Below are 27,939 nucleotides of genomic sequence, written 5' to 3' on the forward strand. Positions count from 1 at the left end.
TCCTTAATCTGTCACAGACTCTGGTCATTTTTGTAATTTTTAATCCTATAACTGAGACTGAACAGAAAGTTCCCAGAGCCACATAATAACAGAAACCCTTGGGTGTTAATATATTAGGTGGAAAATAAAACGATAACAGATAAACATGTCAAACTATAGAGTTCAAATTGTTTTCAAAAGGATGAATGCAAACAGCTATGCAATTATTTATATAATACAGGATGAATACTATCTATCTATCTATCTATCTATCTATCTATCTATCTATCTATCTATCTATCTATCTATCTATCTATCTATCTATCTATCTATCTATCTATCTATCTATCTATCTATCTATCTATCTATCTATCTATCTATCGTCCATTTTCTTGATAGAAAGATAGACGATAAATAAACGTGGGGCTGTTTAAATAGGTTCCATTCAGAAGATGAACCCGGAAGGCTTTGACTCGTACAGTAGATTCTGCCGGGTCGTTCGTTGAACTTGGTGCTCGTGAGCATAATATAATTTGAAGAAGTCAGTTTTAGCATGTCGTAACACACGGAGTGTCAAACGCTCAGCATGCGCAAGATTCACCAGTGCTTTCAGTCAGACACTACTCTGTGAAATAGCTGAAAATCTGTTAGGTTTCTCGGTTCTTGTGCAGAAATTATGGATATATGCTGGCTTTGTGTGATTCTCGCTGGGATCACAGTTTATTTACTAACGCAATTTATACGCTTTATCTTCGCCGACGCTGATCTGACTTTATTATGGGCGGCTAGGTTCGGCAGCACACCAGGTAATCTATGTGACGTTTATGAATCACGCTTAGAATTTATTATTATTATTATTATTTACATTGAAATAAGTTTGTAGGGTAAAACGCACGTTCAATTCCTGGGCTATAAAGCAACAAAGTCAATTGTGACACATTGCTGCAATATTGTGGAATTTGCACTCTGTGTGGTTAACATGACTATCTTGCTCTAACGGCCTAGTGTGGGTGTGTGGAGGTCACTATCGAAATATGTGACAAGTACAGTAATGGCAAAGTACTGACTGTTAAAAAGTGTAAACGGAACACACACACGTCTGGTTCACTATCTTTGTGGGGACTCTCCATAGGCGTAATAGTTTTATACTGTACTATCTGTATATTCTATACCCTTACACTACCCCTACCCCTAAACCTACCCATCACAGAAAACTATATGCATTTTTAAATTTTCAAAAAAACAATTTTTGTATTATTTATAAGCTTGTTTCCTCAATTTAGGTCCTCATTGTGACCTGAGTCCCCATGTGTCCATTCAAGTTGAAGTCCCCACCGGAAAACACTCACACACATTGGGTTTTCATGTTTTATGGTCACTTTCCATAGACATAATGATTTGTATACTGTACAAACTGTATATTCTATCCCCCGACACTACGCCTATCATAGAAAACTTTCTGCACTTTAACATTTTCAAATAACATCACTTAGTATGATTTATAAGCTGTTTCCCTCATGGGGACCAAAACATGTCCCCACACAATTACAAGGATTTTGGATATATCTCTTTGTGGGGATATTCTTTCTAAGCACCTTGTAGTTTCACACCTAGCTATAAGTAGAATAACTCAGTCATGTTACCATTAACTTGTGTTTTGAGCTTGAGATTATGCAATTTTATTACAGTTTTTACAATCAGCAATCACTTGGACACATTTCTCAATACTTTTTCAACACTCTTCACACACTCATCTTGGCACAACAGTTAATTTCACATTCAAACTGCAATAAAACCACCAAAACACTTAATTTGTGTCTTAAATCAAGCCATTCTTCTATAAAACTAGCAGTAGCATTATGCAATGCTTTTGTAAAATTGCTCTCTACTGTTTATGATTCACTGCAGTACATGGTCCATGTTTACATTACAATACAAATGTATTTCGCCTTTTGTATAGATGGTAATGAAATTGAAAGACACACCTGTGTAGGAGTTTCTAATTGTTCTAATTCTAATCGAATTGTTTTGATAGTATTTCATTTTTTAAATTCAGAACGGTATTTCAAAATGTAGCAAACTGCTGTTTTAATCATTATTCGTTTAACAGTTTCGAAAAGAGTTTGTAAGAATGTAGAAAATAATTAATTCATGTGTTTTGAAGTAGTCGTTGAATGCATTTTGTGCCAAAGCAGTGATAGATCCTCAGTTTAGCCCACAGACTGAAGGTGACCGAAGTATTGAGAAATGTGTCCTAGCAATTGTAAAAAAAAAAAAAAAAAAAACATTTATCCAATGTGTTTAAACCCTTACACAAATTTCTTTATGTAAAAAACATGAAAAAGCATTTTTTTTGTTAGACTGACCTATTCACTGAGTTTACAATGCTACTATGTTCTTGCATTCCTTCCATTACTATACCTTTATTCACAAATAAATACATAATTTAAATAAAAGTTGTTGTTTGTTTTCATTTCATAGAGTCAAAGTTGCGAGGCAAAGTCGTGTGGATTACCGGAGCCTCCAGTGGCATCGGGGAGGAGTTGTCCCTTCAGCTCGCTGCGCTCGGTGCTCGGCTAGTGCTGTCTGCCCGCAGGGAGAATGAGCTGGAGAGGGTGAAGCGCATTTGCTTAGGTATGGACAGTCTCATGAAATTTCTGAGAGATCCTCAGAGGTCAATTAAGTGTGGCCCTGAATGTGTACACAAGTATCTTTGCTGGGAATACCTGACTACAGTTTTGTACTAAAAGCATTCACCATGACCTACTGACCCCAAAATGTATTTTTTTGTTAGAGCGCTCGTCTTTAAAGGATGGCGATATTCTTGTTCTTCCACTCGATTTGTTGGACCGTGCATCACATCAAGAAAAAACTGGTGCAGTTCTGAAGCACTTTGGTGATGTAAATGCCATCAGTATTTCATATCCAATCTTCAGAGTGTTTCTTTTATTGTTTCTTATGGATTTATATTTCAGTAATGGTACTGACACCAAAATAAAGTGTTAATTTGGACATTTCCTACCTAAGGAATATTAACTAACTATAATATTAGATCAGATTTAGGAATATTAACTACCTAAGAAGGAAATTATGCACTGCTGCAACATTCATACTTGGAACAATACAAAAAAAACGAGACGTGAAACTTGGAAAATTTGAAATTTTGAAAATGTTGCGTTAATATAAAAGCAGCCAGGGAGATGTACACACTTAATGATCAACATTAACTTTTTTCAAGCTAATGAAATGCATGAGTTAGCTAAAGTTCCTACATTACACGACAATAAAGCTAAACGTTTGCAGAGACAAGTTTGTAGAACACAGTAAATAATCCTCTGCAAAACAAATGCATCATTTATCCTTATGAATTTTGTTTCTTTATACTGTACCTTATCTGAGCATCAAGCAATAAAATGCCTAAATGGTCAGAGATATTAAGTAGAAATATTTCCCCTTAAAAAACACTTAATTGTTTGCGTGTCTGTATCTGCATTTTCAGATAGACGTGTTGATAAATAACGGGGGCCGGACCCAGCGTTCACTGTGCATAGAGGCTGATGTGGATGTGTACCAGGCACTTATGGAGCTCAACTACCTTGGCACAGTATCTGTCACTAAGCAGGTGCTGCCCCACATGATCCGCCGTGGTAGTGGTATCATAGCAACCGTCAGCAGCGTTGCAGGCTTTGTAGGGGTGCCCCTGGCAACGGGCTATGCTGCCAGCAAGCATGCGCTGCAGGTGAGAGCAAATAGTAGACAGAATTCCTAGAGAATCTGCATCCCCTTATGCAACATTGTCTGGAAAACAGTCATAAAAGATTTGTTGCGTTTCTGCAGGGTTTCTTTAACTCTCTGAGAACAGAACTCGCCGATTATCCAAACATCACGATCAGTACCGTCTGCCCCGGACCTGTAGTATCGAGCATCGTTCAGAACGCCATCACAGAGGAGCTGGGCAAGGTACCTCACAAGTGTTGTTTTGTAAAATAACGCTGGAAAAAAAGAAGGAAATGTTGCCTTTGTAACTAACAAAAATAAATATGTATTAAAATATTTAAATGAAAGTGAATTAAATTATGAATAAAAACTTTAATGGTATATAAATACTGTAATGACAATAATCTGCTGCACTACACAAAATTAAATCAAAATACTTCTCCCCTGGTTTCACAGACATGGTTTAAGCTTAGTCCCGGACTAAAATGCAGATTTGAGCTTTTTATCTTAAATCAACTTGCACTGACATGTCTTAAAATATGCCAGTGCCATTGTTTTGTCTCTAGATTCACACCACATGTTTTTTTTCTAAGGCACATTAATAAAAGCTACTTAAATGTCCTAACTGAACAAAGGCCTAATCTAAGCACTTCCTGTGAAACCAGGCCTTAGTGTGTCTTGCATTTGCTTAGCTAAAAAAGTATTTGTTTTTGTCTGCAGCCTGTGGCCACAGCTGGTGATCAGACACATAAGATGTCCACAGAGCGCTGTGTTCACCTCACTCTGGTAGGTCTGGCCAACCATGTGAAAGAGATGTGGATTGCTGAGCAGCCCTTTCTACTCTTCTGCTATTTGTGGCAGTACACTCCTACTCTGGCCTGGTACACGACTAAAGTTCTAGGCAGAAAACGTGTGAAGAACTTCAAAGCCGGACTGGTGAGTACGGGGAGCTGGCTGGAAACAGATCACTGAACTGGTTTGATTACCGTACTTAAAAAATCGCATTAATATCTTTTTGGAATGATCTTCTCTTTCCTAGGATGCAGACTCTGCATACTTCAGCGATCCAAAGGTCAAGACAACTTGAAAACCTCTTTTCGAGTATCGGTGATTTGTGCATTCCTTTGCAGAAGGACCTGGTGAAACTTTCTGAACAGCGTCACTATTTCAGTATGTCATTAAATATGAAACATTTTGCTTGCTGTGTAAATAAAGGCTAATTTCAATAAAAAGGTGATTTATGTATTCTGTGTTTTTTGTATTAAAATGTAATACATTGTGTAACATTAAGTTTGTGTGAACAAAACCGACAGAAAACGGTTTATACAAAACATCTGTATTTTTTCTATACATAAAATTACACAATCATACAAAGACCGAGCCCAAGTAGGATGAGCATAGGTGCAAGAGCCAATTTACCTTGATATTTTTAACACAAGGTGGTCACATAAAAAAAAAATCATAACCACTGAAAATAGTAACCAAGGCACATACTTGAGTATGACGAACAGGCTTTTTAACACGGTTTTCCTGCTTCTTTTTTTTTTTTCCTCGAGGCTCTTGAATGATGCTTAACAAGAAAGTGGAAAAATGTAATTAAATAAAATGTGAAATGGAAGCTCAGTGTGAGGTGAGATTCAGTCAAGGACATCCAGAGGTGAGGTCCATTGTAAAGGAAAATAGAGTACACTTCCCAGAGAAAATAATAAACCCGGGCTCTGCGTCTGAATGAGTTTACAGTTTTATTGTGTGGAGGATTTTGCTGATCGTCAAACAGATCCCATTTACTACATTCCATTCTTCATTCTGCTGACATTCATAATTCATGCATTTCTTTCAGAAGCCAAATGTCACTACGACAGTAGCAATTTCAAGTGCTTCATAAATACATTTAATAAAATAACTCACTGTACCCTGTACAAAGCTGAAACTGAATGTAAAAACATCTGACTGTGAAATTCATGGGCTGGTAGCATCAGTGTGTGTGCTGACCTCAGGAGGGGTGTGGGGGAACAAATGAAAAGTGGGGCAGGTGACGATCATAAGCAGCGCAAGTGGATGGGCGGGGATGAGTAGATAGGGTATCCCAGAGGTGGGTCAGCTGCTTGAACAGTCAGGTTCCTCAGCATCACAGGATGGGCCTGAATGCTGTAGCGCTCCTCGTCGTCGTTAGTGGCATAGAGTAGCTCCCATGACAGGTTGGCCCACTGGCCCCTCACACCCTCTTCATTCAAAACTCCCACCTGGACCAGATTCTCTTGCAGAGACAACACACGGCTTGTATACGCCCCCTGTGAAAAACAGAGAAAATGTAATAACACATCTGTAAATGATCAACTTTAAGAAATTCAAGTTGTAAACTCAAGGAAAATGATCATGTATGAAGAGCAGGGCTAGACTAATATTAAAATTCTAGCCCATATCGGTATGTTATGACCTATTCTTCAACATTTTGTCTTAATAAATTAAAACTAAAATCACTTGTTTAAAATGCTAAATGTGAATTTAAGCAGCACAACAAAAATGAAAATTCTGTCATTAATTACTTCCCCTCATGTCGTTCGACACCCGTAAGACCTTCGTTCATCTTCGGAACACAAATGAAGATATTTTAGTTTAAATCCGATGGCTCAGAAAGGCCTCCATTGGCAGCAACGAAATAAAAGACTAAATAAATAATGACTTTATTCAACAAGTTTCTGTCTTACGCCTAGGCCTTTGACGTGAACTCACGAAGCACCACGACGCATGTGCGAGAATACGACATAGCGCCGGCGGTTCGGGCATCCAGGAAATGCACACTTTGGCACCATTTTGACCACTACGCCAAGACCTAAAGCATGATCAATGTAGAATTCAACAGCTTAGATACGGCACGTCTTCCTCTGCTTGTAAACAAAGCTCCTCGCTTCCGGGTCATGTGTCGGAACGCCGGCTCTATTCTCAAGCATGCGTCGTGGTGCTTCAAAACGGGAGTTCACATCAAAGACCTAGGCGGAAGACAGAAACTTGTTGAATAAAGTCGTTATTTAGATTTTTTTTTTTCGCACAAAAAATATTCTCGTCGCTTCATAAAATTACTGTAGAACCACTGTAGTGAGATGGACTTTGTAACGACGTCTTTAGTACCTTTTATGGGTCTTGTGAGTGTAAATTTCGTTGCTGCCAATGGCCTTTCTGAGCCATCGGATTTCAACTAAAATATCTTCATTTGTGTTCCGAAGATGAACGGAGGTCTTACGGGTGTCGAACGACATGAGGGGAAGTAATTAATGACAGAATTTTCATTTTTGGGTGAACTAACCCTTTAAGATGACGTAGTTACGTGTTACTACATGTACTATAGCAATAACAGTAAATTATGCATAATTACAAGTAATTAACCCTAAACCAAACTCTAACCATAACTTGATTGTACATGTAGTTAATTAATATTACTCAGTACTTATTTGAGTAAGTACAATGTAACTACGTCACCTTAAAATAAAGTGTAACCCAGAATTCCTTTCCAACACAACAGGCCAGGCCTAGCCAGCACAATTTCACAGTAGAAAGCAGCAACATCATGACTAGTTCAAACTAATTTACTCAGGAGTTTAGATTTTGTTTATTGCATCACACCTGGTTATGACACAGTCTAACAGTTACTGCCTGGTAACCACAGTTACATTCCAGTAAATATGGCGCTTACCATGGTGAGATCATGTCCGAGAGAGAATAGGAAGGGCTTCTCTTGTACAACACTGTCTTGCCAACTGTGGTCTGTTACCAGGCCGATGAACCAGTTGTCATGGTAATCCTGTAAAGTTGTGTATAGCTCATCCAGACTCTCTACCGGACCAAGAGATGCCTGATCTACCAACAGTTTTACACTGTACCTGCACACACAGAATGAATCAACAGCGGTCACGTTTTAGGAAATGTAAGGCCACTTTCTGATGTAAAATGTGAACTGAATCTTGCTTGTCTGTTACCTGAAAGCCCTGAGCGCGAGCTGATGCAGCTCTTTATTGGCTCGGAGCCACTCAAGTCCCTCGGTCCAGGGGCCGTCCCCGCAATACAGCCTGAACAGCAGATTGGGGCTGAACACCTGAGCATCTGCCCCCAGTGCCACACAGCATGATAGCACCACCTGGGTATAAAGCTCCCGCAGGGCACGGTCCTCCTGCAAACCAAGTGTCACCTGCTCAAACTCTCCCTCCCCAAAGCTCTCCACCACCAGCTGGGACAAACAGAAGCAGAACCAGGCCTCTGGGAAGCAGGGTCGCAGTACCTGGAGTTTGGAGGGAGTCAATTGGGCGGTCCGCCACTCTTCAGGCAGAGAGAAGAGCTCTGAGTGAGGGCTAGTGAAATGGAGAGGCTGGGAGTTACTCGGGACGGTGGTCGAAGTGCGTGCAGGGATTTTATCTTTCCCTTTATCTACGATGGGCAGGCCAAGTCCCAAACCCAGACCAAGACCCAGAGGTCTAAGGGTAGGGAGAGAAGACAGGGCCATGCTCTCATACAGGCTGTGAATTTCAACAGAACCTGGAAGAGACACTCCCAACCCTAACTCGGTCTGCCCTTCATCTGTCCGCACCATCATTCTCATCGGTCGCCGCATGGTGACTGGACCGAAGAGATCATCCTCGTCTGACCAATCAGCAAAGGATGAGAGGCTGGAGCTGTCCCGTCCCCTCAAGTGACAGGATGAAGCGGATTCAGGGCGTACTTGAGAGTCCATGGCGACTGTAACCACAGCCGGATCAGGCTCCGAGGGCACGGCATGCTGGGAGCTCTGCGATTTGCGTCCAGACGTCTGTATAGTCTGACCTTTTGTCCGCTGAGCACCACGTGTCAATTCCTGTACACAATAACGCAATAAAATCCAGACAAGAGTTTTAAGGAAGTCAGAGTTGAGCTGACGCAGGTGGTCCGGCGAGTCAATGATTCCTGTTAGAACGTTCTGGGCGTCAGAGTAAACCCTGACAGGCAACATAGAGCAGGGGGTCAGAGCATTACCCCAGTGAGGGTTCAATAGTCGGAAACACTGGCCAGGCCGCTCCACATGATCAAACGCCCCTTCAAAAACCTCATCCACACGCCGAGCCTCTACTGTGTGGCATGAAGTTTCCTGTAGTTCCAGACCCTGCGGTGAAACATGGCAGCCGATGAGAATTCATAAACTGGTGCTATGTAGACCTCCAAATAAAGCATTTGATTTGTTTCAAGGCAAAAACATACCTTAATGTTGACAGAGCAATAGCCGTAGCCTCTCTCTAGAACAGAGATCCACAGAAGTCGACCCTGAAAGCGACCAAGGTAATGAGATCCCGGAGTACAGGAACCTGCAAACAGACACATGAATATTAGGGCTGCAAATTTAAATAAAAATAGCTTTTTTCAATATTTAATCATGTTCCTTAACATGTACTCTACAGCAATAATAAAAAACAAACTATATAGGCAATCGACTTCCAAATCCATTTTTTGTAATGCTTATTCAGTGACTTGCTCATCTACTACAGTAATGTTTTAAATAATCGAATTAGGGGTCTTGTCACAGCAAAAATATTAAGCAAAACTGTTTTCAACATTGATGATAATAAGTCTGCATATCAGAATGATTTCTGAAGGATCATGTGACACTAAAGACTGGAGTAATGATTCTGAAAATCACAGGAAAAAGGACATTTTGAAATATTACAATTTGAAATAGCCGTTTTCTATTGTAATATATTGTAAAATGCCCTTTTTCCTGTGATTTTCAGCATCATTACTCTAGTTTTTCTTAATATTTTTGTGGAAACGGTCAATCCATTTTTAGGATTTAGGACATTTCTTTGCATTGTAACAATGTAAAGTTATTAACTGCCACAAATTTAATCCATCATTTAAGCCCATTACTATATCTGAATTTCAGCTCCAGAGGCTTCCTCAGCACTTGTATACAGTGAACAGTAAACAATGGCGTTGTATTTACTGTATCAACTCCAGCTCGAGTCCTCATCCTTTAGAAGTGCAAGCAAAGTGGATTCGCAGTGCAGATAACTGCAACTTCTCGACATATCGACAACACAACAGGTTGCTTCTCTGCTATGACTACAGTGTTTAAGGGAGGATCAAAGTACTAAGTAGACGTTGGGCAGGCAATGAAGAACATAGGCTTGCATTATGCAAATGTGTTACAAATCTATGTACATTAGGGAAGTCAGACTGGAATTGTTGATGCCTCGTTTCAGAATGAGTTCAGAATCGATTCTTTATTTTAGGAGACAATAACTTTATTTGTCATGCACTTCGATCTTTACAACATGATAAAGATGAGGAAAGTCATGTTTTTCAGCTGGTGTCACTCACCAAATGCGCCATTAGCGAATGCGGGTCTAATAGCTGATGCCAGTCTTTTGCAGAGCTGCTGGTAATAAACAGAATCTGGGCAAGGGCAGGCGGTGCCTGGGGTGCCCGGCCACGAGCGCAGCGGCCTGGGGAATCCCACCAGGAACACAGGTAGTGTGAAGAGAGGAAGCAGAGGGGCAGACAGAAGGGCAGAAAGAGCCACAACACCCAGCAGAAGAGGGCACAGAGCAGCGTTGAGTGCCAGCAAAGTGCCCGCTGACTGACGACGCTGTTTACTCTCCGTCCAGGATGTAATCAACACCGTAAGAGCGAAACTCAGCTTACTTACAAACTGTGACACACGATTCACAACCAAAGAGACCTGCAAGAAAAAGGTTATTACACAAACATTCCTGCAATTTAATAGCCGTAAATGCATTAAGTTACATTTAGCTCACCAGAATCAGCTGCACTGTAGTGCCCAGCTCATGCCAGCGTGCGACTCTGTGGCCCCCTGCAAGTCTGATGATCACCACCAGCACCATCTGCAGCAGAGCAGCCTCAGAGCTCTGCCACACCTACCGTAAAAAGACCAGGGAGTCAGGGGTAGGGCTGAAGCGATTCATCGAGTTACTCGATTAACTCGATTACAAAAATTCCTCGAGGCACAAATTCTGCCTCGAAGCCTCGTTAAATTCCTATGCACTATACGCGCAGGGATCTGTTTCACACAGACCGTTGTTCAATGTTCAGGAAGCACACCATAGCGCATGATACATTTTGAATTTAGTTGGCGCGATGGCGGAGAGTAAATATGCCCGTAAACGTCTAAAGTTTGGGATCATTACATTCTTAAAAAAGAAGAGAACAAGGTGTAATGTGTCTACTGCAAAGTAGACCTGGCATTCCACAGCAGTACGACTTCAATGGTAACGTAGCCTAAGCCTATACACTGATGTTCACTGATTTTAATCCCATACTGTATTTGTAGCGATGTCGTGATGCGGTTTGACTAAATATGTTTAGCTTTGATGTTTTTAAGTAGTAAATGTATTCACGTTCATTTGCAAGAGAGAATAGCCTAAAAAACACACACACGCATGCATCCTCGTCTCTCTCACGCGCCAGTCAGACCAATCGCGGCAAAGCATCACATCACATATGCTTAAACTTTTATGTAGCCACGCAAAAATAATTTCAGCTTGCATTCACTGTATACACCGGGACGTGATGTGACGCAATTTTTTCCGAACGGGTGCTTCACCTCAAATGCACCACAATGCAAGTGATGCAGGCCAAATGCAGCGTTCTATTGAAAATGCATGTATGTATTTCTGCCGTACCAAACTGCAATGGAGCAACTGGTCTGACTGGGGTGTCACTCTTCCACACACACACACACACACACACACACACACACACACACACACACACACACACACACACACACACACACAGGTTGCTAGGTTACCATAGCAATAGGCTCACCCCAGAAATTATATATTATTTTTTAGTAGCCTAACGGTAAATGCTGCAGGTGTAGAAATCTACATAAAACAGATATTTACTTTGATGTCAGGGTTAGATTACAGCATGAAACCTGTTGTGCATATTAATAAATTAAATTGCTTTTCCTCTTCATTTTGGTTATGCATTATTTGTTTTGGTTGTTTAAAAACACACACAAAAATGTTTATCCGATTAATCAATCGATTAAGTGCTAGATTAATCAATTAAAAAAAGAATCGATAGCTGCAGCCCTAGTCAGGGGTCAAAGATTAAGGGGCAAATAGTCCTCAAAATGCTTTAAGATGGATTACTGTTAAACACTCTTACCATCCTGAATGCCCGTGTAAAGCCAATGGCGAGAGAGGCTGTGTGCAGCTTCTCTAGAGATTCATCCACAGACAAGAAAGCAATCATAGCCAACGGACTCACTGTGAAGTCAAATACAAACATTAACATCAAATTATACACATAAAGGCATTATTATGTGTTAGCAAGCAATTCATAGAAAAACATAAATTATGTATAATTACAATTTATATTTTATTATATTATGAGTGTTATACTTTTTTTTTGTAAATAAATGAAAAACAGAGCAATAAAAGTTAAACTGAATTGACGCACCAATACAAAAGTTCTGATCAATACTGATAAACCAATTTAATATTAGATTTTAGGGATGCCACAATTCTCAATATAATATTGAACCGTTCGGTACGGCATTCAGGGTTCAATACACGCTTGTGAATTGCGGTTTTTCTGGTTTTGCATTTAATTAATTATTTTTCTATACATTCTATAATTTGCCTCCAGCCCAATATACTGAACAACGCGACATACATTCACACGTTAGTGGTAGAGTTATACTCATGGAACACTAGTTATTCACAATCACGAAAGTTCATTTTTGCAAGCGGTTTAAAGCCTTGCCGGTTAAACATTTCATTCGCGTGCTTTGCACTGTTTTAACATGCGCTTTTCTGAGCGCGAGCACTAAACGCCTGTCAAACACGTGATTACTGGACTAAGTAGTCTTACTGCGCTAATACTGTAAAATACAAGATTGCTTAACATAAACACAGTCGGTTATGTCTAAAGTGAAAGTAAAATCGCAGTGTGTCTGTATATTAGATGCGTGCAGGTCTTGAATTGACACCAGCGCAGCCTAGTGAACACGATGCCGCTTGTCCTTAAAGGGACAGGTCACCTCTTAAATTGTGTCATTATTTCCTCACTCTAATGTTGATCCAAACCTGTATTCATTTCTCCTGTTGAACACAGACAATTGAATACCAGACAGTTGATGGTAGCCATTGACATCCATATTATTATTTCCTACAATGGGGACCAGCAACTGGTTGATTTTCAGCATTCTTCAAAATATATTTTATGTCAAACAGAAGAAAGAACTTTATTCAGGGTTAAAACAACTTGAGCGTGAGTAATCGATGACAGAACTTTCATTTTTGAGTGAACAATCCCTTTAATGTTAAACAACAAAAGACAAAGAAAAAATCACTCACTGCTCTTGACAGAAAAACATTAATAAGAATCAATGTATATTTTATAGTGAAGTCTATGTAGTTTTTTTTACATTTATTAATTAAATTTCATACTTAAATGCTGCTGTACAGCTCTGAGCTGCCAGTGTAAATCTTTATATATATTGAATTTATATTATACAATACACTAGGAATGTGGACAAGGGTTTTTTTAAGTACATGTTTAAGATTAAGTAAGATTTTTCAAGTCTTTTAAGTAAAATAAAGAAAGAGAATTGCAATAAAAATAGTATTTTTTTCTCCTTAACCTCTTTGCCACAATTCACCAGTGTGAGTGCCCGTGATCACTCCAACCCGGACTGTCATTCTATCATAGACTACATTACCCATAATCCTTTGCCCTGACTCATCAGCACTCATTGTTTACACCTGTGTCTCATTTACCTCATTACCTCAGCCTATATAAACCATGTTCACTCTCTCATTCATTGCGAAGTCTTGTTTGTTGTTAACTGCATTTCTGAGCGGTTTCCCTGGTTTCATGTCTCTGGTTTTGGATTTCTTGCCTGTTCCGTGGATTACCCGTTTGCCTGTCTCTCCTGTCTTGTTTGCCTGATTGGACTGATTGCCTGTTTATGAGCTGTTGCCTGTTTTTAACTACGATTGTGGATTACCCTTTCATTAAAGCTGCATTTAGATCCAAAACCTTCTGTCTCAGAGCAGTTCTGTTACACTCTTTATGTTCCTGTCGCCTAAGAATAGAATAGCAAAAAACTGATGTGACAAGCCATCAGAACCGAACCAAAAACCAAGGTATGTATTGATCCCTGGACTAACTGTATTGTTGCATCCCTACATTTTTTTTTAAATTATATATATATATATATATATATAAAATTCTATACTATTTTGTAGTATACATTAGTAAAATGTAAATTAAATTAAGCATCAATACATTACTATGTATACTATGAAAAAAAATATACATAGTAAACTTTGAAACTTGCTAAAGATTTGCAAAACAGTGTTATTAAAATAGAAAAAGATTTACTCGTTAAATTATAGCGAATTACATTAAAATTAAAATAAAGAAAAAGGAAAAATGTGCATGCACAGTTAAATATTTACCATTACATATTCAATACTGACAAATAGCGATAAATGTAAAAAAAAATTCTAATAACAAGATAACTGATATGGTATCAATATTTCATGCATCCCTATGTGTTCTAGAGCTGCACGATTCTGGGTAGGGATCACTATAGTCCCACGATTCTGAATAGACAGCTAAACAAAATAAAATGTAATTTAGTAGAGGTTCTGACAATGTTAATTGCTGCAGTCCATTTAAAAAATATTTAATGATTTTAATGTATTATTATTTTTAAATGGGTTTGAATGAGTGATTTAATGACTCACTCACAATGACTTGACTTGCTTCATTACTGTTTTTGAATGAATCTCTTGATTCAATGACAAATAAAAAATGTTTTGCCACCTACTGGTGTAATCAGAAACAATAAACTGTTATTCCAGCCCTTCTGTGATCATTTGAATGCTTGTAACACAGAAATAATAATACTGTGTGGTTGAAAAAACTGTTTGTGAAGCTGTTTCATACCTATAAATGACAACTGCTCTCTCTGGGTCAGCGGCAGCGGCAACGGAGATTTGAATGTTCGCTGAGATCGTACCTGTCAAAGGTTTAATAGACAGTCGAATCGTTGTCATTTAGGAATAAGATTGTGTGAGTGTTTGAATCGAGATTGCGATCTTTTACCGATTAATCGTGCAGCTCTAATGTGCTATAAATGCGAAGTCAACATCTCACTCCAACAGACCATGCTGCCAAACAGAAAGCACATCTCTGACAGATACAAAGGATTGTTTGGTTAGTACAGTGCAAATATCTCCTCACCCAGGTTCAGTAAGATCCTCCGGATGATTCCTGCGACACGCAGACCATGAGTCTTCCGCCTGAAAGCCTGGGCAGTCATGACCCGTTTGGGGTAGAGTGGGTTGAGCAAGGCACCTCCAAGCAGGCAAGCACCCTGGAGCTCTCTCAGCAGACGGGTGATGAGAAAGAGTACAATAAGGAGCCAGCCGATCACCTCTTGTGGACTTGGAGGTACCACAGAAGACTCCCAAGGCTCTACAGAGTTTACCCCCAACGTTAGATTCCCTGAGTCAATGAGATACAGCTGATGAAGGAGTCCCGCCTCAGTCAAGGCTCCTATTATGAACAGCAGTGAAAGAGGAAGCCCCCACCAGCCCAGACCCAAGGTCGGAGAGGTTCCCTTCACCAGCACCAGCAGCTGGGTGAGGTCCTGGCTGAGGAGGTAACCCATGATGACGGTGAATAGAACCACACCCAATGAGGAGGGAATGAAGAAGGTACAGATGGCAACACACACGGATGACAGAAACATCACCAAGAGCCTGATGGAAAAAAGAAATGCAGAAAATCACAATTACAAGGGTCACAATGGGTGATTTTGTACCACAGAAGTCTGAGAAAAGTCTGTAGTTCTTCACACCAATGTAGACTTAATGTACTCAAAACATATTTAGGCCTAAATTTAAGATTAATGTATTTGAATTGTAGCCTGACAAGCCAGACCCAAATCAAGATGTTGGGTCTGGAAACTCACCATTGACAGGGCTCAATCCGAGGGGCGGGATAAACGGTTGTCTTTCAAATTCCCTCTGCATGCAATTGGATAGCGCCATGAGCACCAACCAACCAGAGCAAAGAAGAAGGTGAAGCCGAGCTAACGTTAGTTGATAGACTTTCGCCTTAAACTTCGAACATATCTTCTTTTCTTAAGAATGACTTCAGTGCCGTTTGTTTCTCAAAGAAAAGCTTAACTCCAAGTCTTCCAGAGTCGCGGCCAAAGCCAATTCCAAAGACCGCTGTTTGTCAGCTTCTTTGTTTAGGAGTAGCACGCAAAACCTCTGCAACTCTGCCGTGCCGTGCCGTCATTATGTTAAGCCCGCCCACCGACTCTACACACGCTGTGATTGGCCTGACCAGAGTTTGTTTTTACCAGCTCTCAGGTCTACTGAGAGTTGCTAGACTTCACTCGCGGCAAAATAAATTTTCTGCCACTAGGGTGCGTCTAGATTTGTAGGCTATTTGAATTGCATATAAAATTAGATTACACAGTTTTAGCATAAACAAACTAATAAACATAATGTGATGCATATTTGTCAAGTCATACATAAAAGAAATGGGTAACATTTCTGCATGGCATAGTTAATTAATAACTATTTGCATCTATTAGATTTTATTTAAATAATCATATTTTCAAAATGCATTTAGTAAAATAGCTTAGAATCAGCATATCTGTTCATTGTGAAAACAATTAAATGTATTCCGTTAAAAAGAAAGAACATGGTTAAAAAATGGCTAGCTTTTTTCGAGTTCAAGGAGCAAGCAATATTCAGTCAGTTAAAATGTATGAGACTGAAACAAACTGGATTGATTGATGATTAAAAAAAAATTAACCTGGTTATTGTGTATTTAAAATATAATCGGTTTATGAGTCCTATCACAGAAATCTTTTATTACGTTTCAAGTCTTCATTTACGTATGACTGACAAATATGCATCACGTTACGTTTAGTAGATTACTTATGTAAACCATGAAAATGGATGGAAATTATATATGGATGGAAAATGTATATGCAATTTAAATACATAAATCTTAAATTTAGGCCTAAATATTCTTTGAGAGTTAAGTGTAAAGTCTGGTAATGTAAGACAAGGTACCAGTGAGTAGGGTTCATGGCTCACCTGATGTTGGTGGACATGGCTGACCCACCCAGGCCGTGGACCAAGGTCTGTTCCATGGCCCACAGCAGAAGAGCGTCCAGCGGAGAGAGCATTCCCAAAGCCCAAAGCACCGGCAGAGCCACAAACATCACGTGAAGCACCTGAGCTGCTACTTGCAATTCCACCACACCAGAACCTGAAAACCTGAGAGGAGAGAGAGAATGAGATACGGGATATGAGAAAAACAGTACATCAGTGACATTCACACTCAAACATTAGGTTTATCAGTCTGCAGTCTCAAATAAGAAACTCAAATCGATCTCAAAGCATTTATATTTATTAATTTAGCTTTTATCCAAAGTGACTTACTGAGGAATAGCAAAAGCAATTTAACATAAGAGCCATTAATATTTAAAGTACATAATGCCAGGTTTAAAGAATAAGCTCACACATATGAGTCGCTGACATTTTTTTTGCCTGTAACCTATCAATTTATTAAAAAACAAAAAAATTAAAATATAGTTCATACATACAATGAATGACATACACGTCTTCTATGATGAGCATGTTTCTAATTTCAGAATATTCATTTTAAAGGGGTCATGAATTGAGAATTACATTTTCTCTGATCTTTTGACATGTACAGTGAGAGGTCATTGTACTATAAAATCATACTGTAAGTTTCAGAACTCAAAAAACTTCCTCATTAGTCCAAAAACAGCTTTTATTGAAACCAAAACAAAGACAACCTGCTTCAGATTGTCACATTATGACGTAATAGTGCAACGAAAGACTGCCTCGGCAGAATCAGATCAACGCCTACTTCTACATCATCACATATTTGGCCCCGCCCACTGCTGCGTTAGTGAGATGAGAAGGAGAGATAAGTGATACAGGGTCACTGGACTAAAAATAACATTACCTTCCATTACCTAGATCTTAATGCTAGAAAATTGGTTATTTCTTTTCAACTATGTAGATGCTTTGGTAAATCAGTCGCAATTTCAGCGCAGGCTTTGCAAACAGACTTTTACTTTAAGATATGGACCCGACAGTAATGCCACAACAAGTAAGTAAATGTGTTAATTCTAATACCTGATCTGTGACCAGTGATTTCTGATATGTAATGATTCATGTACAGTCAGATGCTCTTTGTCTCAAAATCGTTTATTGCCGTTTTTACATCAGTAAATCAAACCAGTGACTAAAGCCGCGTTTCCACCGCAGGAACTTTCCCAAGGAACTAGGGACTTTGGGGAGGTACTCGTTGTGTTTCAACCGCCGGAACCGGGGTCTAAATAAAGTTCCGGGTAAAGATTTCCCCCTCAAAAGGGCCATTCTTGCGAGGTGGTACTTTTTCAAAGTTCAGGAACTTTTGGGGGTGGGACTTGGGCGCTTAACATGCTGATTGGTTGAGCTCACGCAGCATTTTATTTCAACCTAAAAGTCTATTTGCGGTGCGCACAGTAGAGTTGTTTGCTATTCGAATCAACAACAGAGTTTAAAAAATGCGACCGATGACAAGGTTCAGGCTTTATTACGTTTATTTGCGGAGAACGAAATCCAGTTGGCTCTGGAAAGTCGAGTGCAGTCCTACGTCACAGGACTAATCTTCACGCTACTTTAGACCGCGATGGAAACACAGACAGCAGCAGGTCTGAGGAGGAAAAGAGTTCCTGGGACAAATTGTTCCGGGTAATTTTGGTGGAAACAGGGCTTAGATGGTCAACTTCACATTGTTTCTCTTAGTAGGATGAAAATAATCTGTTATTTAAATTGTGATTCAATTATATACAGAAAGCGATCAAAGAACGCTCCCTTTATAATCGCTGGAGCTGTCAATCACACAGCACAAGTTTATCCTGTTATAACCAATGACGCTGTCTACTGCACAACGAATCCCTTATTTACATCTTGTTTGCACTGTTAGTTATGATGAAAGCATTCATCGAGTTGCACATGAATACAATCACTGTATTCATGTGCTCAACAACAGACATGTCTGTAATCGGCTACAATGCTCATCGCTGCCACCTTTCATGAGAAGGGAGTAGAACTAAATATAGTAAATTAATCCACCCTTTTCCCGATTAGTTAATCTCAACAGCTGCTAAAGTAAAAATGTAGTAAATGTTTTCGAGAGAGTTCCACATGTTATAGCTACGGATTTCATATTCAAAGATGTTAGCCAATCATAGGAGTGAATGTGTTTACACTGAAGACCCACAGCAGACACGCCCCTTCAAACAGAATGTTCAAATCAGAAGGCTAAAAGCAGGGTAGGAAATGGCCTTTTATTTATAAATTATGAAAATTCTTGATTAAAAAAAAGAATCATACTAACATTATAAGTTCACCTCAGGAAACAATAAAATAAAAATAATAAAACAAAATGTAGTTCATGACCCCTTTAATATTTTGTGGAGGGAAGAAAGATCATCATTAAAGAAAAAGCCATTAAAAGAAACCCTGAATTAAAGGATTAGTTAACTTTTAAATAAACTTTTGCTGATATTTTACTCACCCCTATGTCATCCAAGATGTCTATGTCTTTCTTTCTGCAGTCGAAAATAAATTAAGGTTTTTGATGAAAACATTCCAGAATTGTTCTCCATATAATGGACTTCAATGGGTTACAAACGGTTCAAGGTCCAAATGACAGTTTCAGTGCAGCTTCAAAGGGCTTTAAACGATACCAGACGATGAATAAGGGTCTTATCTAGCGAAACGATCAGTTTCTGCGAGAAACCGAGCAGTATTTATGCTATTATTTTACCTCTTATCAGACGAACGCGATCATCTCTGAGCTCAGCCATAACTTCCGCTAAGTGAGGTCAAAATACGAGCGTGGTCATAGATGTAAACGTAGATACCTCATTAGCGCCTGCACGGATCAATAGAATGAGGCATCTACGATCGATATATCTATGACCACGCTCGTATTTTGACCTCACCTCAGAGATGATCACGTTCGTCTGATAAGAGGTAAAATAATAGCATAAATACTGCTCGGTTTCTCGCAGAAACTGATCGTTTCGCTAGATAAGACCCTGATTCATCGTCTGGTATCGTTTAAAGCCCTTTGAAGCTGTACTGAAACTGTCATTTGGACCTTGAACCGTTTATAGCCCATTGAAGTCCATTATGTGGAGAAAAATCCTGGAATGTTTTCATCAAAAACCTTAATTTCTTTTCGACTGCAGAAAGAAAGACATGGACATCTTGGATGACATGGGGATGAGCAAATTATCAGCAAAAGTTTATTTAAAAGTGAACTAATCCTTTAAGTAGTGTGGCAAATTTAATTATTTCTTTAGGGAAATATATATTTGATATTTTTTCTATTGATTTTCAATGGAATTCATACTTTTATTTAGCAAGGAAGCATTAAATTGATCAAAAAAGTAAAGACATTTAAATGTTAAAAAAGATTTCTAAAATCAAATAAATACTGTTCTTTCTATTCATCAAAGAATCCTGATTTTTTTTTTTAACATGGTTGGTTCCCACAAAATTATTAAGCAGCACAATTGTTTTCAACATTGATAATAATAAGAAATTTTACTTGAGCACCAAATCAGCATATCAGAATAATTTCTGAAAGATCATGTGACACTGAAGACTTGAGTAATGATGCTGAAAATTCAGCTTTGCCATCACAGGAATAAATTACATTTTACAATATTACATTTTTCCAGTCTTGGTGAGCATAATATACTTCTTTCAAAAAATGTTTTTAAATCTTATTGACCCCTAAATTTTAAACAGTAGTGTATATGATATTTATAAATTCATAATTCATGATATTGGTAAGAAAATTCATGTTTCAAACAAATTTTTTTAAAGGTTGCTTCTTTCCTTTTCTTTCTCGTGGACCGACTTATTTGTCATCGACCTATACGCTGTCAGAGAGTAGTGGTGGATTTGTACCTTAGAGCCAGGTCCACGGCGATGAAAGCGAGTATGTAGAGCGGTCTGTTTAGCGGCGTGATCTCATACGTGTCCTGCGGCTGAAACGTTGCCGTTTCTGTAGCCGTGTTGACGATGAGCGAATACTCCCCGATACAGACAGTCACCCAGCTCAGGGCAAACAAAGGTACGACAGCTCCCAGTCCTGCACCCGTGTGCACATACAGGCTGCTCAGTCTGTCCGGCAGCAGGTACCATGTGGACAACCCACAGAGTGCGCCGGCAAGAAAGGTGTGCAAAACTATATTACCCACAAACTTCTTTCCAGGCACTACAAATCGTACCGTCTCAGGGGCCACACAGTGAGTAAACTCCACCTCTTCTTCGTCTGCAAGGATGTTATTGGAAGCAGCCAGCCTTTGTACCAATCCTGTCCTACGTGCCACACACCGTGCTAGTCCCTGAAGGGTGGCACCCACACCCAGCATGAGCACACCCGAAACAACGCCCGCAAAGACTTCATCCAGCACCCTCAGCTGGTACAGGAGGGTCCCGATGCCTCCCAACAGCCATGGTGTCAGGAATAACACCAGCTGGTGCACATAGACATATGGTGGGGCGCAGAAACCGAGTTTCAGCCTCGGCCCCCCTAAGACAGTCTGAGGGAAACGCTTCCAGAAGAACTCCTGCTTGTAGTCGTTGAGCAGGGGCACATCAGGCCCCATGATGAACGCAGCGCGGGAGGGACAGACTCGGTCATCTCCCCCCAGCTGCTCTGGAACACACACACATGCCCTGCTGGAAACACACAAACACTACAATATACACTCATTTTTCATAGGATATAGATGGAAAAGAGCAGTTTATTATGAAAACTGATCTCAAAGTCTTCTGTTTGATATATAAGGCAAGACACTGCAGACAAAAACATAGTTTTTTGCACTGATTAATATTGTAATTTTGGGCTATTTTGCTTTCATAACGTCTCGAGATTAGTGGAAAAACAAACCACAAATACACATTTAAGTGTTTATTTTATTACACTTAATCTACTTGCATCTGTAGACTTAAATTACAATACATATCCTTTAAATAATTTTTTTTTGTCCTGCACTAAGCCAGAAATCTCCACTTCAGCTGTTTTGTTTATATATAATTTTATTCCTAAAATATGTTTTTCTGTTGATGGTATTTTGTGATTTATGACGAGATAAAATTTGTTATCTAAAAACCCCTCTGAACAAAATGAAACATGAATTTGGAACCTGGCTTTATCCAATAATCAGATTTCTGTTCTGGAAAATGTATGTAAATTCGTGCATATTCAATTGTATAATTATTTAACACATTTAACAGCATATTTAAGATTTCAGAAAACTTGAAATACAAAAATAATTGTGTGATTAATCAACTGGGGAATAATGTTGATATATTTTTACCGTATTCACCTGTGGTGTCTTGCCTGAACAATAAGCTTAAGCTCAAAGCATCTGTGTATTTTTTCTCTCACTTGATTCCCAGTTTACGTTACCTGTTTGTTGATGTTGCACGAGCAAAATAACAAGCAGAGAGATGATCCGGAGTCAATCAGCATCAAACCACCGCCGTTTATCCTGTGAATTATGTGCTTTTATCCTTTGATTTGTAGTCATAATCCTCAGATTTTGGTTTTTAATGCAGTCGTGTTGACTTGTATCCTATGATCTGTCCACATGCTAACACGGCAGCTATGACAACAAGAGGCAAACATTTCCGTGACAACTGGTTTACAGACCATTACAATAACTAAACACACAGCTCTTATATCATATTACATTATAATATCGTCTTGGTTTCCTCCCAACACAGCAGATAAAGAAGGGAGCCGAGGAGAAGCGGCTATAAACTGGTTAGCGCGGCTAGCGTTAGCAGCTCGTGTTTGGGCTTAGAAGGCAGGGGTTTTTTTTCAACATGGCAAAAATTGGAATAAAAACAGCCTTTTCTGTTTTTATTTTCACATACCTCTAAATCAAAACGGTTGGAGGGGTGGGTAGCGGGTTTGTGTTGGGATAAAGCGGCGGACCCGTTATCCGTCATCGCTTTTGCTGATGTTGCAGTTGAGCAATGCGGCCTAAAGGGCGGCGCTAGACGACACACAGGGTTACGTGTTTACGTGTACAGTAGAGTAGATAGGCTAGATCTACATTGTTCCTCACGGAATTAGTAATGAAACGATAAAATGTCACAATTGCAAACTGTATGTAGGTCTGTCAATAAAGCAATTCTGGTTATGCAGTAGACTACCTTTTGAAAATATGCTTGTGTTGTAATTTAAAAACGTAGGGTATCTCTGGGGCCATTTCAATGCTTTTGCTTTCTCTCAGAAAAGTTTCTCGTAGCGTTCGCTCGCAAATAACTTTTGACTGGTTCGTCTCTTATGATTGTGCCAATGTAGTTTACAAACAGTGATAAAAAAAACACATTGAATTAAATAATATTTTTGTTTGATATTTACAGCTATGATCTGTTTTTTATATATATATTACAGTAGGCTAACGGAAGGCAAATCAAAAATGTATTTAATCAAGGGCAAAATAATAATAATTTAGTGATCTTATCTGATTTCAGAATCCTTTTTTCTTTTTAACAACCCATTTTCAAGATTTGATCCAACAGCCAAAATCTGATAAATTACTGTACTTTTGCCCCTGGTTGAACTTTTGCAGAAATAGCCTCTTGTCAAGCTTGTCAATTCATTTAGATTGGATTATTTATACAAATGCAAGAAGGAGGAACATTTTTTATGCCTTGATAATTTTTATGTGAGAAGCAAATAGCAAAACAAAGTATAATGAAAGTAATGAAATTCATGGAAAATAATATGATTTTCACATTTTAACTTATTATTTCATCTAGTATATTTAGACATGTTGACATGACAATACTACATACAAGGAATTATAATCACACAAAATCTGAAATATTTACGTAAATAAGTAAATCAAAGCAACAATTTGGCAAAAATAAATAAATCACTGGGAAGACACTACAGCAACAGTTTATAGTTTATGAATGAAAAAAAAAATCTACGATGTGAAGGGCAGGGAGCAAGAATTTAAAAATGTGTCAAAAATAAAGGGGATAGGGGGAAATTAGTTTATTTAATTTCATTATAATTACAAATATTGGCAAGTCTGACACACATCCCTGTATGAGACCTACAGCGAAAGAGACGTCAACTGATAAAAAGGAAGGAACTGGCCTGCTGTAAAATGCTTGGATGTAACCCTATTTCCTTTAAAAAAGAAGTTGGACAACACACTGTGCTGTGTTATTTCCACAGCAGGTCCACCATTAAATTCAGCAGCATTCATTCTGGCCTTCCTTTCTCATTTTCTCCACAATTTAACATATCTTCTTTTATTCTGTCGGTTTTGGTTCTTTCTCTCCTCTGCCAACCCCCCACCATTATACTCCAGAGGAAAACAGGAAGAGAATTACCTTGAGCTGTGATAACAGGTTTTTACTGAACACATTATGTGTGTGATTGCCTTTGAATTTTTCCAGCCATTGGATTTTCAGCTGTGCTGTTAACTGCCCTCATAATACAGCCCACTGAAAATAAACACATCAGACTAAAACCTCTGCTCTCTTTTCAGTGTCACAGTCTGACACAAATCACTGTTTGCCATAGCTGTAACGAGAACTATTCCACCACAGAGTGGGCTTTTATGTCTTAGAGAAAAGCTACTAGCAAAACTCTGAAGCGTGTGTGTGTGTGTGATGTGTTTGTCCTAAAAATAACAACTGACACAAATGTGCAAAGCTGCAGGCAATAGTGCATGTGTTATTAATGGTTATCAGTAAATGTTTTTCTTCAGTGTTCAGGTACAGTCATGATGGTATTATTATATAAAATAATAATATGTAGATATTGTTATTATGCCTTTGTATAATAATGTACAGATAAAATAAAATAATGGCAAAACCAATCATATTTTTTCTTCTTAATATTTATAAAACCTATAAAAATATTATTGATCACAAATATTACAATTTTAATTTTACAATAATAATTAAATGTGCAACCAAGTTCCACTGGTTCACTGAGGCTGTAAATCAGTTCAACTCACAAAAAACAGCCCTCTGGGACCTCTCAATGGCTAAGTTTTGCAACTACACTTTATTTGGCCACAAAACGGTTTCAAGAAAAAAAAACGTTGTGTATGAACTTTTATATTTATCAAATAAATGATTTTATAACTATCAGATAATTTTGGTAACACCTACCAATATTGTGATAATCCACTTCAGACATTCTACTAAGTAACTTTGCAACTACATGTCAACTAACTCTCCTTAGAGTATTAGAATACTGTGTTACACTGTAAAAAAAATCCAGGTAAAATTTATGGTAAAAAAATACTTTAAAAATACGGTAGCAACATTTTAGGTTTTACGGGCCAGCACTTAGTTTACTGTCCATTTTACAGTTCAAACCCGTATATTTTAAAGGTTTATATTGTAATAATTACATGTACACTGTAAAAATATACGGTTAAAAAATTTATTTCATTACCTGAAATAATGTTAAATTACCAACCTACTGAAATACTAATATCTGTTATTGATATATTCTGATAACCACCAATCACAGTGGTGATGAGAGTCACATGATAAATCACAGCTGATCACAAGCAGCTTTTAGAAGGACAATACTAATATATAGAAGGTGCGCGTTTTTATTCACACAAACACTAAACACCATCATGGTAACACATTGAAATTTTAAAAATGCAATAAACATTAATTTAACAACATTAGATGTAACATAAACCCCTAATGTTTTAACGAAAATACATCAAATGTGAAGTGTCACACAGGGAATTCTGGGAATGTCAATTTACGTTTTTTCACTGTAAATTACACAATGACTTGTTCTTTTTCACTTCCAAAAACTGTAAATGAAACGGTATTTTACTGTAAAATTCAATTAAATGTAAGGTTAGATCTATTACAGTTATTCAACATATAGTACGGAAACTTTCTGTTAACCAATTTTTTTGTTTTTCCCCGTAGCATTTTTACAGTCTTTTACCGTTAAAATCACAAGCAATTTTTACAGTATAGGGTTTGGGTTAGTAGAATAAGTTGACATTTACTTGCAAAGTTACTTAGTCAGTAGAATGTCTGTGTAAGCTGCTAGCAGATATTAAGCAGACGGTCTACTAATACTCTAATGACTGGTAGTTGACATGTAGTTGCAAAGTTACTTAAAATTATTTTAACGTTTAAAGTGGAGTATCAAAAAAAGAAAAGAAAAACAAACCTCATAGAGAGTGAGATTGTTACATGGGCAACATGGGTAAAGACTTGAAATAAAAGACACCAAATAACTCGAATAGAAAACATATTTAATGCCTTTTATATTGATATCATTCCAAATAAATAAACATATTGGGAATTTAAGTCCTATTTCAAATCCAAAGATCGAGGAAAATATGTGTGAATCTCAATGACCAACAACACACAAGACCAAAGCTGAAATATATGACACACATAGTGTGTCTCTATGGCTCTGTTGTTACAGAGGAGGAGGAGGAGGAGGTGGTCTGGATCCACTTTGACACAGATACCTGTGGAGAATATGAAGATATTATACCCTCGTATCCTTCAACATCACATAAAGACCCATACGTGTGTATGTGTGTTCATGTTTTTCAATCCCGGTGGGGACGTCAACCTGAATGCACCCTGATTTATGGGGACTTTTATCACCGTGGGGACCTAAATTGAGGTCCCCAAGAGGGAACAAGCTTATAAATCATACAGAATTAGTTTAGGGGGTTAGTGTAAGGGGATAGAATGTACAGTTTGTGCAGTATAAAATCCATTATGTCTATGGAGAGTCCCCATAAAGATAGTGAACCAGACGTGTGTGTGTGTGTGTGTGTGTACAGACCTGGTCTCAGGATCAGCTTTAGGGAAAGTAGAGAGAACCCTAGATCCGGTCTGCTGCAGCGCTGTCATGTAGTGGCTGGAAGATCCTCTGATCTGCCTGAAGTTAATGTCATTCTGAACTCCACGCAAGAGAGAGACAACTGCTCTCTGCTTCTTATCTGAAAACACACAAAAATGTGTACATGGTGTGTGTTTGTGTTTAGCCTACACATTTGGTGTGTGTCTGTATGTATCCATACATCTGCTGGTATCGTGAGAGTCCTCCTGTTGATCAGGTATGAGTGTGTGTATTCCTGCACCTCTCAAGGGAGCCGGTCTGGTCACCAACGGTACCAAACCAGGTAACGTCATTTCAGCACCTAAATTAGAAACCTACAAACATGCACAACATAATTGTCTCTAGCTGCAGTATAAGTTGTATTTGATTCATTTTGTCGATCTATATAGTAAACATGAGCTACCTGTGCTTCATTATTTAAAAGCTCTGCTCTGGTCCGTTCCTCCAGTGTGACCGTAATGCCATCCAGAACCTGCAGTGTAGACAGATGTAGTACCACTGGCAGCCTGTGCAGTGATCGCCGTGCCACCTGCAAAACACACATCTGGTATGGTAGTGCAGAGTATGTCTACCATATAATCAAAATTGACAGTTCTTTTTTTATGAAATATTGCTGTTTTTATGATAAATCGTAATCTTTTCTCCCAGTTTGAAATCTCTTGATCTAGAGCATTGTGTGTGGTATTCCCTATGTTATAGGGAACAAAATGTCCCCACAAGGATATTAATACCAGTAAATTTTGAAAAATTATGGGGACATGTTTTGGTTAAATAAAGTGTTTTGAAAATCTAAAATTGCTGAACGTTTTGAATGATGGGTAGGTTTAGGGGTAGGGTTAGGGTTAGTATAGGGGGATAGGATATACAGTTTGTACAGTATAAAAATCATTATGCCTATGGAATGTCCTCATAATCATAGGTGCACCAACAAGAGGTTGTGTGTGTGTGTGTGTGTGTGTGTGTGTGTGTGTGTGTGTGTGTGTGTGTGTGTGTGTGTGTGTGTGTGTGTGTGTGTGTGTGTGTGTGTGTGTGTGTGTGTGTGTGTGTGTGTGTGTGTGTGTGTGAGAGAGAGTGACTCACCGGGTTGCCCACTACAGACAGTTCTATGAGAGAAGGGAGCACCTCCAGTTTCTCCAGCTCTGAAATATCCTGTAACACAAACAAGACATTATGTTCTAAGGATGCTTTTGATATACATATACTACACTTACACATTTACACAAAAAAAACACAATT

At 38.6% G+C, this 27,939-nt stretch overlaps 3 protein-coding genes across 11 annotated transcripts in view; 1 reads left to right on the forward strand and 2 right to left on the reverse strand.

Moving 5' to 3' along the window:
* Positions 1-358: 358 nt before the first annotated feature.
* On the forward strand, positions 359-5,030 carry dhrs7 (dehydrogenase/reductase (SDR family) member 7). The gene is made up of 7 exons (XM_079842828.1): positions 359-785; positions 2,461-2,613; positions 2,774-2,880; positions 3,479-3,718; positions 3,817-3,939; positions 4,417-4,632; positions 4,736-5,030. Exons 1-7 carry the CDS (start codon positions 656-658, stop codon positions 4,781-4,783), a joined length of 1,017 nt encoding a protein of 338 aa, XP_079698954.1. The 5' UTR covers positions 359-655; the 3' UTR covers positions 4,784-5,030.
* pcnx4 (pecanex 4) lies at positions 5,020-22,827 on the reverse strand. 5 transcript variants are annotated; one of them, XM_079842821.1, is made up of 12 exons: positions 22,707-22,827; positions 22,237-22,432; positions 20,727-21,503; positions 16,818-17,000; positions 14,941-15,461; positions 11,851-11,951; positions 10,473-10,592; positions 10,036-10,396; positions 8,920-9,023; positions 7,671-8,824; positions 7,388-7,574; positions 5,020-5,987 (listed from the first exon to the last, which is right to left on the reverse strand). In XM_079842821.1, the coding sequence occupies exons 3-12, from the start codon at positions 21,428-21,430 to the stop codon at positions 5,736-5,738; spliced, it is 3,687 nt and encodes a 1,228-aa protein (XP_079698947.1). In that variant the 5' UTR covers positions 21,431-21,503; positions 22,237-22,432; positions 22,707-22,827; the 3' UTR covers positions 5,020-5,735. The 5 variants fall into 5 exon arrangements, with proteins under 5 accessions (XP_079698947.1, XP_079698948.1, XP_079698950.1 ...); XM_079842822.1 differs by having other exon boundaries at positions 22,237-22,318; positions 22,707-22,812; XM_079842824.1 differs by having other exon boundaries at positions 20,727-21,500; positions 22,707-22,807.
* Positions 22,828-26,081: 3,254 nt separating this feature from the next.
* lrrc9 (leucine rich repeat containing 9) overlaps positions 26,082-27,939 on the reverse strand; it is a 28,992-nt gene continuing 27,134 nt past the window's right edge. For all 5 annotated transcript variants that reach the window (XR_013818476.1, XR_013818477.1, XM_079843356.1 and 2 more), the window contains 5 exons: positions 27,784-27,852; positions 27,107-27,232; positions 26,885-27,017; positions 26,647-26,803; positions 26,082-26,320 (listed from right to left, as the gene is read on the reverse strand). Coding sequence is in view for 3 of the 5 variants with exons in the window: in XM_079843356.1 (XP_079699482.1) it covers positions 26,269-26,320; positions 26,647-26,803; positions 26,885-27,017; positions 27,107-27,232; positions 27,784-27,852 (537 nt within the window). In the remaining 2 variants the exon portion in view is untranslated. The remainder of the gene's footprint in view (positions 26,321-26,646; positions 26,804-26,884; positions 27,018-27,106; positions 27,233-27,783; positions 27,853-27,939) is intronic.

Source organism: Gobio gobio (genome assembly GCF_949357685.1).
Source record: "Gobio gobio genome assembly, chromosome: 18".
In the NCBI taxonomy this organism is placed as follows: Eukaryota; Metazoa; Chordata; class Actinopteri; order Cypriniformes; family Gobionidae; genus Gobio; species Gobio gobio.